This window comes from Astatotilapia calliptera, chromosome 9, assembly GCF_964374335.1.
Source record: "Astatotilapia calliptera chromosome 9, fAstCal68.1, whole genome shotgun sequence".
NCBI classification, from domain to species: domain Eukaryota; kingdom Metazoa; phylum Chordata; class Actinopteri; order Cichliformes; family Cichlidae; genus Astatotilapia; species Astatotilapia calliptera.
In genome coordinates, this window is record NC_137430.1 from 34,014,998 (window position 1) to 34,026,639 (window position 11,642).

An 11,642-nucleotide genomic window follows, 5' to 3' on the forward strand; every position below is an offset into this window, starting at 1 on the left:
GGGTGAAATAAAACGCCTCCTCTGATCTGCTGTGAAATAAAACTGTGAACAAGACAAACCGGCGTGTTGCCAGAAGGAGAATATGAACTTAAAGCAGCAGCTTAAGCAGCTTTGCATGCCGGCAGCACAAACACAGCGTGTGGCCCAGTGTTTAGCAGCGCCACGGTCGGTGTGCTGCTCAACTTAAATACCCACAAGTCTGTGCTTCCACCACAGGGAGGCCTGTGGTGTTTGATATGACAGGAAGGAGATCAGCGTTTGAATCTGCAGCACACATCATGCTCTCCGCTCTGCTTTCCAGTAAAGTCTCTGGAGCGTTTTCAGCGTGAAGTTTGGAGCTTTTGGTTTTTTGTTTTGTTAAAGAAGTGAAAGAGTGGAAAGCTGCCAGGCTGAGCAGAGCTCTGGAAGCTCTCCAGCTGAGTCCTCTCCATACAGCTGCTGTGGTGACACGTCCAGGAAGCCGACTGCAGTGGAATTAAAACACGCCAGGGACGCATCAGCAGCTCGCTCACATTTCTACACCTGTAACATGAGGCCTCAGGCGCCTGATGAAAGAAGCTGCAGGGATTCAGTTTGTTAGCCTGGAATCGTCTCTCTGGGGCTCCGAGTTAAAAGAGTCAAACAAAGGAGTTTCCTGCCAGAAGGACCGACTCCCAGCTCGGAGATCTGTGAGTGGACAGTCTGGGCGGTTAGTGTCACAAGCTCTTAACATGAGGTCATCAAGTTTGCAGATACATGCATGACAGCTTTCCACAGTTGGTGCATATCTGGCATCAAGCCGGCACTGCTGGCTGACTTCTGGCATGATAAGATGTATTTCATCCAGATGTGGGCCAGGCCTGGCATAGATGGCACTGTCTATGTGATGGCATGCCACATCTGGCCCGATTATGGTTTGGTTTATGTGGCCCAGGCTCATAGAAAACAGGTCTGGCCTGGATCCGGCATCAAGCTGGCACTTCTGACTGACTGGTGTCATGGCAGAGTGTATGTCAACCAGATGTGGGCCACGTCTGGCAATGAGGCACTATTTATGTTCCCATTTTCCTATTTGAGTTAGAAGACCCAAATGCCATGTTGCAATACTATACTGCTATGGTAGCTAAGGTTTCAAATGCAGGTTTGACAGGTTTGTGAGTTCACACTTTATCCAAACCTAGTGAGGGTTTACTCAGGTTCACCACTCGGTGGCTGTAGCTCAGGAGGAAGAGCAGGTCACCTACTGATCGAAAGGTTAGTGGTTCGATCCCTGCCTCCTCCAGTCTGCATGTCAAGAGTATGAATGTAGTTAGGAAGCACTCAGTTTAGAGAAAGTGTGTGATTAGGTTAATATGACATGTTGTATCGAGCACTATGAGTAATCTGGGTGAGTAGAAAAGCACTATATAAGAATCAGTCCATTCACTCTCTGAACAGAGTTTCATCATGTTACTTTTGCACTATTATATTCTGGCACATGTTGTTATTACATGGCTTAATTAAGGTACACATTAGGCTGACATCTGGGCCAGCACAGGTCCAGCAGTGAGTCTGCAGCTGGCCTTGTGCTGGCCCATGTGTGGGCCACCTCTGGAAACCAGATCTGGGCCACCAAAGGGCCGTCATTCTTTGCAGTGTGTGGGCCATGTGTAAGCACATTGTGTGGGCCATACCCATTTTGCTAGGTTACTATAGTAACAGACCTTCCAAAAAGTCTGAGCCCAGGTTTGGTGGGAGAAATTCAAGGATTTTTACTGGATGTTGCATAGTAGTAATGAGCGGGTGTCTGTGACTGCTGAGGCTCATATTGGTCTTGTTAAACAAAGAAACTTCCCGGAGGCCTCAGCAGGTCACAAATGTCTTCTTCACTAAGACATTTGACCAAACTATCAGTACATTTTCCAAAATCTGTTATTTTAATACAACATGAAACAGTACATTGTATTTTGTGAGACAGACGTTCTGTACAAACCAAACACACTTTGGATGGATGATATATGTTTTATTGGTATCTGTCTTTGGAACCTGAAAACAGTCGACAACGGGACAAAAACATGTCAAATTAACCATTAAAAACCTTTAAAAGAGGCCAAGAGTCGTTCATTCAGCTGTGAATCAAACATCATTAGTCATATGTTACATTGTATCTCAGCATTTATCATTCAAACACATTTATTTTCTACAGTTTCTCTTCAAGTGAGAGAGCTTCTTTTGAAAAATCTCACTGAGACTAACCAGTTACGTAAAAGGATAATAAATCTGCGAGGATCTGCCCACACTGGATCCCTGGTTCTGTGACGAGAAGAAACGTGAGGCGTCGCTGAATGTTTCCATGCTCGCTGTGACCCAATCAGACGTTCCCAGACGAGCACCTGGACACTCGTGAGCTAAAGGTGATGGATGCAGCTCAAGTTGTTCCACAGCAAACCAGTTCTTAGGTCAAAGTTCTCTTTGTTGGAGGCAAAGGTGGACCTTTCCTGAACTCCACCTTAAGTTCTGGTTAAATTTTACAAACTGGGTAGGATGAAACGTCCGTCACTGGCAGCGAGAACACCGTGACTTTTGTGTGTGTGTGTCTAAAACTGTTCATCGTGATAGAGTTCGATGCACACTGAGGCCAAAAGTCTCACTGCTGTGTCTCTTTGAGATGGGACCTGCTGACGGAGTCGCTTACACTCAGAGTGGCTCAAACTGTGGTTCTGGACCCAAAATGTGTCAGTGGACGAGTCTTTTCCCATCAGTGAGTGGCCAGTCTTACCTGGGCTCTCTGGCCATGAAGAGACCCGTTGATAGTTTTAAAACATTCTCTGGTTTTCTGAGATGCTCCGCCCACATCGACCTTCTCATTACAGCTCAAAAGTTCAGCGCAGTGTGGGCGTGGCCTTTTCCCTCCCATGCCTCTCCGCTTTCATCTGAAGCCCCTCCCTCCTGGATGAGGCGCTTCAGGACACTGAAGAGGCGCTGATGGACGCCCCTGCCTCCTCCTCCTCCTCCTCCACCACCACCACCTCCATCCTCCTCTGACTCCTCCACGCCCCCTTCAGTCGCTGAACACTCCTGCAGAGCTCGCTGCAGCTCCACCTGATGGAAAAAGACAATTTCAACACCAACATCACGTCTTAAACTCTCTAATCCACAAAACTCAGGACTTTAACTGCTGTCCTACATTAGATAATTTGCAGTTCATCAGTGTTTGCAGGAAAGCTGGGATTAAAGTCGGCTCGGAGTCGGATTTGATCGCTGAAACCAAATTATTATCCCTCCATCACTGGAATTCCCGAATGATGCTGGTGCCAGTTTCCCTTTCACGTTGGAGCTTCCTGGCTGAGGTTGTATTAAAATTATCTCTGAATCTACAGAAACACTACTGGCTGCTTTGATTGACAGGAGTCCTCCACATGTAACTGTAATTAACCCGGACCTCTGCACTGTGGATGTGCTGGAGCATTTTTAATGGCTTGGTGTGGAGCTGAGAAGGTTCACAGACACAGGAGGACATGCTGGTGTGACAGAGCAGGATGCTGGCGTGGGGTGAGATGGACCTCTGAAGATGTTTTCAAATACATTACCTGCAGAGGGAGCGCTGCTTTGGCCCCAAGCAGTGTGGGAGAAAACCACGGTCTAAAAATCTTCTCACAGATCACCTGAAGACGAAGAGGAAAAAGTCACAAATCACACATCGGACTCTCGAATTAGATGAAAAAAAAGAAGAAGAAGAAATCTGCAAAAAAAGGGGAAAGCTTCCAAGTAAAGAAAAAGTGAAGAAGAAGAAGAAGAAGAGCGCATCAGGAGAGGTAATCACAGAGGAGGAGGAGCAGTGAGTCTGAGCAGCACCTGATTGGTTCATCAGTATGCAGACGACATCACACACACACACACACACACACACACACACACACACACACACACACACACACACACACACACACACACACACACACACAATGACTTCTTTCTCTCCGGAGATGATTGGCAGGTTGAGGGTCATTGCTGGGTGCGCCCAAGAGACACCTGTGGAGCCTCACTTTGGCCAATGGCAGAGCAGCATGTTGTCAGCATGTCATCATCACTCATCTTCATCTTCTCCTTTCTTCTTCGTCTCTTTGTTCTTCGCCTCCTTTCCTCAGTTTTGGTTCAGTTGTCAGTTCATCTGTTTTTTCTCCTCTTTTGTGTCTTTGTTCCTTTTTCTTCATCACCTGAACTCTTTCCCACTTCCTTCCTCTCTGCTCCGACTTACTCTTATTTATGGTGATAATTGATTTTGTTCTGTCTCTGGTTTCTGTTACTTTCCTTTAAATTTCAGCTTCCTGTCCTCTCTCCTGGGATCCATCCACTCCGTTAGTTTCTAAGGTTCCCGCCTCAGACGCCGCCGTGTTTGCGCCTCCGGTCGTCACCTGTTAGAGAAACAGTTTCCGTCCGTCTCATATTTAAACGTCCTCTTTTGGTGGATGAATGCAGGTATCACGTATCACGAGTCATGTGATACGGGGCGATGAGAGTCCGTCCTGGTGTTGTCACGGCGATGGCGATGGTGACAGAAACGTCGGCTCAGCTTCTGGTGTCCTTTGTCCTCTGAGTTTGACGGGCTGATGAGTCAAAACAACTTCAAGCTAACAACGATCATCATAATACTACTACTGCTAACAATGTAATATAATGTAATATAATAATATAATATAATGTAATATAATAATATAATATAATGTAATGTAATATAATGTAATATAATAATATAATATAATGTAATATAATAATGTAATGTAATGTAATATAATATAATAATATAATAATATAATATAATGTAATATAATGTAATGTAATATAATGTAATGTAATATAATGTAATATAATGTAATGTAATATAATGTAATATAATGTAATGTAATATAATAATGTAATGTAATGTAATATAATATAATAATATAATAATATAATATAATGTAATATAATGTAATGTAATATAATGTAATGTAATATAATGTAATATAATGTAATGTAATATAATGTAATATAATGTAATATAATGTAATGTAATATAATGTAATGTAATATAATGTAATATAATATAATGTAATATAATGTAATATAATATAATGTAATGTAATGTAATATAATAATGTAATGTAATATAATGTAACATAATATAATGTAATATAATATAATATAATAATATAATGTAATATAATGTAATGTAATATAATAATGTAATATAATGTAATGTAATATAATATAATGTAATATAATGTAATGTAATATAATGTAATATAATGTAATGTAATATAATATAATGTAATATAATATAATGTAATGTAATGTAATATAATGTAATGTAATATTAGAATTGGCTTTAATTTTGTGATTATAATTTAATTTAAAAACAATTTAAAGGTAAAAGTAATTTATTAAAAGTAATTGTAAATGATTTAGAGAAATTCTCTAAGTTGTTTCACTTTAACATTATAAATAATAAAAATACTCTCCTAACATCTTCAGTTTAATAATAAAACAATTTTGAACAGCAATGAAACAACAATAACAACAATAATCATAATTCTGTAAATAAGTAAAGAAAGAGAGGAACCACAGCACAGAAACTGCTGGAATAATAAAGATGACAAATATTTTAATGTGAGCCTAAATCATGACTTCGTGCTGTAACTAATTTTGTGTTTTTGTTTCCAAGCAGATGACAAATGTAACTTTTTTCCATATTTAGAGAATAAAAATGTGTCTAATGTGAAGCTGCAGAGCGATGAGCCAGAAACTCCAAATTTATGCAGAAGTTTAGATTTAAAAATGGACTTTTGATGTGAAATACAATCAGATGAAATATTAAGAACATAAATATTTTACTCCCATCAGAGGATCTCAGATGTGAGAGCAAAGGTCACGGCCCCCACACCTCACCGCTCTTTAACAATCATAAACAATAAAAAAGTGAATAAATTCATAATTAAGTTCATAATTAAAGTAATAAACTGCATGAATCTGACATATAGATAAATTGTGTCGACTCTTCAGGTTTAATTTGATACAGAAATAAAATCGACAGAAATGAAAATGAATTTTTCAGTATAAAACTTTTCACTTTTTTCTTTAAAAGTTATTTTATTGATCAAATATACAAAATGCATTTAAAAAAGAGAGAAAATCGTTTCCTCAGCAGCAGTGAGCCTGCAGACAAAATCACCTGCACAGGTAAATAAACAGGTTGAAACTCTGCCTGTCAGCAGGATCAGGCCGGTCAGTAATTATCATTCCACACTTTTCCACACGTGTAATTAGACGTTGTGGACGATCGACGGTGGAAGAGGAGAAACAGACCAACCCTGTAATTTTCTGCAGAGCGAGCCGACGGCTCAGCGCTCGCGCCGAGGAATGAAAAACATCCACACAGGTGGACAAAGACTCGGAGAGGAACAAAGACACTTTTAATTTTAGACGCTTTTGTTTCTCAGAGTTCTGCTTAATTATACAAAATGATTTTTATTTATTATAAAACTTTCTCCTTTTAGCCAGTTTATTTCCTCTGCAGACTGAAAGTTTTATTACTCACTATTATTTTACAAAAAACACAAAACTCGTCTAAAACCTGATCATTTTGTACAGTAAATAGATAAAGATAAATAGATACATACGTAATAATAATAATAATAATTTCATAGGAGGGAAAAATGAAAGAGTTAAAGTGTTAAACTGAACGGACTTTGATGGTTTAGTCATGTGACCGCTGCATTTGAGAGAATAAAATCACACCAAATTAAAGTGTCACAATAAAACACATTTTCAGCAGATTTTTACAAAATAAAAGCTCAAAGCTGAAAGTGTCACAGTGAGGTCACAGGGCCTCGCTTACCTGCAGGTTGCTGTTGCTGCGGCGCGGGCTGCACCTGCGTTTGCTCAGGTTACACCTGGACGAGCAGTCGAAGAAGTTGCAGTCGTCGTCGCTGCTGCAGTTCTGTTCCAGGATGTCCCTCATCTTCGGCTCGAAGAACGCCATGTCCACGTCGATCGCCACCACCTGCAGGACACACCAGAGGACACCCGCCCTGTGTGAGCCCATGCTGCAGGATTATCCACACCTTATATTTTCAAAGGTGCAAAACATGACACACAGCCTGGATGTGCTCACGCCATCCCAGCACGCTACATAAATAAAAAACGTGTCCCACATGACGAGCTCAGATCTGCCTGAAATTCTGCCCTCGAGCTCAGAAACCTTCAGGTGCTGCGGCTCTATGAACACGGACTCTGTGGGCTGAACACAAACACAGTGAGGCCTGAAGTTCTTCAGATATTTGGATGTGTGAGCTGTAACGGCAGATTTGGAGCTCTGTAGAAACCAAAAACTGAAGATGCATGAAGTGAAATCCTGCCGTAACAATCTGTGACGGATGCACAGAAAGTGTTTCAAAGCTCAGACTGAAAGGAATGAATTAAATCAGCATCACAAAGGTTTTATAATAACAGAAAACAGGTGGTGTTAGGGTTCATTTAAATGTTTACACGTCATGAAATTATTATAACATTTTAAACTAATCAGAATTTTAATTTGCTACAAAAGAGACGAGAATCCAATAAAAATGAGCCACTGACAATTTTCACTCCACTACATTCGATCCAGTTTTTAGGACATGGAATCAAAATAAAAGAAAGCTTCTGATAAATTTCTAAACTACAAAAAGACTCTTTTCGTCTTTATTATTCAAATGAGACTTTACAGAGATTCTTTTGTGCGGAGGAAAAGTGAAAGGAGTTTTAAAGGCCAAATGTCCCCCAGCAGTAAAATATGAAAACATGTTTTTCAGATTTTTCAGATGAGTGATAAAAATCTCACACAGTTTAAATGTGTGTGTGGGCCTCCGGTCACTCCACCGCTCAAAGCACGTTTACTGCAGTGAGTGTTTTTCATCGTCTCAAACTCACATCTTTCTCTCCTGAGCTTGTGAGATTTTTCTTTCATATTTATGACGTCAAACTGAAGTTTGGAGGGTTTTCTTGGAGTAACAATCTGCCGGTCTGTATTATTTAAATCAGCCCTGATGCAGGAGAGACGCACTGACAGGACGCTCGTTTGCTTCTGGCCCGACAGAGATGAAGATCTTCCACAGGCAGTTTCATTTTTTTTACAAACAGCTTTGATCATCTGGAACTATTTTCTGCGGTGGATTAATCGTCACGCCGTGCGGTGTGTGTTGATGTCCTGGATTATATTACCAGTTTGTAAGCAGCAGCGTGTCTCTGTGGCACAGAGCCTGGCAGTGCTCGGGAGGTCTGCTGGGAATAATCTGCAGATAAAAATCTCTTTAACCAGATGAAATGACTCCACTCACACCTGGAGTAAACGAGCGCAGGCTGCACGGTGGTTTTACGGTGCTGGCATTATTAAGTGAGGGCAGTTAAACATGTTCCATGTCAGCACTTTGACAGGAAAAACATTAATCCTGCAAAACCGGGAGAACAATTGTGAGCCTCTGCTTTACTTGACTTTTGTTGGCGCTACAAACGCCTCATTTTTTTCCCTTTAACTGCTCATTTTCCAGCGATCAGGGGCTGAACAATGAGAGATAAAATAGCTTAGGCTGAGCTGTGATTGTTGGCTGGAGTCCAGCGCCGACCTGAAGTGCTGCTGATTTAACGACAAACCATAAAAGCTTCAGATAACGCTGAGAAAACAAACCCTGCTCGGTTCCCTCCATCCTCCTGATTTATGACCGCAGGAAAAACACCAAAGTCCACTTCTCATTCTAGAGTAAGCAAGCTTATACTTTTAATTTTAACATTACAGATATTAATAAAGACGGATGAGAAGTTTGATCACGGGGTGATTAATGGGGACTTGGAGATGAGGACGTCTGGCTCCAGCTCATGGAAAACTTTATTTTTAGTCTTTCGTGTGACTGATGGGCCGAGGATCCATCAGAGGTGACAGCCGCTGGATTTGACTCCAGGCACGAGAACAAAGACGCTGAGATTATTTCATCTTTCTCAGAGTTTGGGGATCTTGTTGGGTTTGAGGGTTGAATGAATGAACAATCATCAAAAATCATCAACAGTCCAAAAACTCCACCCTCCAAGGTCTCCGTGTCCTCGTTCATATCTGGACTGCTTCCAGGCTGGTGCCCGTTCCTGGAAATCCCCTCTGATTGTTTCCCTCAGTGAGGCTGTGAGGCACGACCTCCACCCTGGACTTTATTTCAATGGTGTCCGTCAAGTTGCAGGGCGGTAAATCTCAGCCTTCATACAGGAACAGACTGCCGCACACTGCATCAGTGTGCTCTAAAATCATTGGCCTGCCTGTCAGAACTCTGACAGGTTTTCAGCCAACAGGCCCTCAGACAGGCAGCCAAAATCATCAACAACCCCTCTCACATTCTTCACCCCACATTTCAATGCCTCCCCTCTGGGCGACGCCTCTGCTGCATTTCCTGCAGGACTGAGAGGAGGAGGAGCGCCACCATTGTCCCCAAAGCAGCTCTGCTTTTTAACTCCTGCCGATAAGAACATTTCCCACACCAGAAACATAAACTAGTCTGTTTTTACACTGCTGACACTTTACTCACTTACAGTTATTTATTCACCTTTCAGTCACTTTTGTGTATATACTGTATATTCTGTGTATCTTAATTGCCCCTTGGGGATAAATAAAGTCTTTCTGATTCTGATAATGTGCGTGAACGTCCTCACAAAGACAGAAGTACCCAGGTGTGTGTTTGCACAATGACCTTCTCTCCCCAGCAGCAGCGTCACATCTTCTTCCTTTAGCTAAAAAAATATCTGTTCAAGAAAAACCTCACGTAATCCGCCGTCCAGCATCTGATTTCCATCTTTGCTCTAATAGCTTTCTAAAAACACGTCCCTTTTATCTCTTTTCTCCCAGCTCCCTGCTCTGCTTTCATCCTTCTTACGTTCATTATATCCTCAGCCAGCATTAAAGCCATTCAGCCCTCCTCCGTGGTTTCTGAGTCACTGCAAAGACAAAGCAGAGTGAGCGTGTTCAAAGTCACACCTGAGGACTTACCGTGAGGTCCTTCCTGATGGCAAAGTTCTCCGGTTTGATGTCGCAGAGGTGTAGCTTGTGGGTGAAGTCATTGTCAAAGTGCCACACCATGTCCAGGAAGCTCAGCGCGATGCGGTGCATCATCTCTCGGGCCTTCCACCTGGCTCGGTCTCCGCCTTCACCCTGATCCTGAACCTCAGAAATGGCCACGTCATCCAGGGAAAAGATGTTCTGGTCCCAGGCGTGCCCGGCTGAGAGGTACTCCACAGCGTAGAAGTGACCACAGGAGCCCAGCACCTTGGCCACGTGGGTGCTGAGGTCCTGCAGGACTCTGGAGACCAGAGGGAACAGAAAGCAGATACAATGAGGCCAAAGTGATGTCACAGGAAGTCATCATCAGGACAAACATGGAGACAATAAGCTGAAAACTGATAAAACAAGTGTCTTTACTCAGAAGAAGGTTTAAGCTCCAGAGAAGAGTCCGTACTGGATCTGTTACACTGATCTGTGGACCAGACTCTACCAGAGATATCATGAAGTCTTTCTTCATAACTAAACTCTGAGGTGTTCTGGCAGTATCGGGATGGATGGACACATGGATGGATGGAGGAAGTTGGATAGATGGATGGATGGCCACATGTTGGATCGATGGATGTATGGATGCATGGATGGATAGATGGCCTGTATTTATATATAGCGCTTTACTAGTCCCTAAGGACTCCAAAGCGCTTTACATATCCAGTCATCCACCCATTCACACACTGGTGATGGCAGCTACATTGTAGCCACAGCCACCCTGGGGCGCACTGACAGACGCGAGGCTGCCGGACACTGGCGCCACCGGGCCCTCTGACCACCACCAGTAGGCTACGGGTGAAGTGTCTTGCCCAAGGACACAATGACCGAGACTGTCGGAGCCGGGGCTTGAACCGGCAACCTTCCAATTACAAGGCGAACTCCCAACTCTTGAGCCACAATCGACCCACATGAATTGATGTTGGATGTATGGATGGATGGATGGATGGATGGACACATGTTGGATTGATGGATGGAGGAAGTTGGATAGATAGATGGACAGATGTTGGTTGGATGGATGCATGGATGTGCAACCTCGCTCATCTGTGCTTTTGTACCCCTTCACAGTCGCGGTCTGTGCACACAGAGGTTTGCACGTTTCCAGCAGTGGATCCGTCTTTGTGGACCGAGCAGTTTTGGTTCGTTACCTTCTGGTAACTTGAGTTCTTGAACTTGAAGGAATCATCACGGATGAAAATCTGGAGACCACACAGGTGTTTTTATCTGATCTCGTTTATGAGCCATTACTTTACTTCCTGTCTGTTTGGGGGCATGCTGACTGTCGTCTACTCCAGGAAATACAGCAGCGTGTCCTTCACACAGGCTTCCTTCAGTAAAACTAAACTAACCCACTAAGCTGTAACAGCCTCGGCTGTCTAACCACGCACCTCTGTCTCCTCCCTCCTGCTCAGTGAAGGTGAACAGAGCTCAGACACCAAAACACTTGAGTGTGAACACATTAGTACCAGTGATGTAAAATAATGCTCTCTATAAAACAGCCGGTGATGAATGGGTTCTTCTTCAGGTGGGGATAAAATGTGGAAAAGACTTTTAATCAGCTGCAGCTCGATGAGAGCTGATATCAGAC

General features: G+C 42.6%; 1 protein-coding gene across 10 annotated transcripts in view; it reads right to left on the bottom strand.

Moving 5' to 3' along the window:
* Nucleotides 1-1,960: 1,960 nt before the first annotated feature.
* The window catches only part of dipk1c (divergent protein kinase domain 1C), a 49,916-nt gene continuing 40,234 nt past the window's right edge, over nt 1,961-11,642 (bottom strand). For all 10 annotated transcript variants that reach the window (XM_080306846.1, XM_080306845.1, XM_080306843.1 and 7 more), the window contains 4 exons: nt 10,001-10,310; nt 6,836-7,000; nt 3,549-3,623; nt 1,961-3,060 (listed from right to left, as the gene is read on the bottom strand). In XM_080306846.1, the coding sequence (XP_080162972.1) occupies nt 2,833-3,060; nt 3,549-3,623; nt 6,836-7,000; nt 10,001-10,310 (778 nt within the window). In that variant the 3' untranslated portion in view covers nt 1,961-2,832. The remainder of the gene's footprint in view (nt 3,061-3,548; nt 3,624-6,835; nt 7,001-10,000; nt 10,311-11,642) is intronic.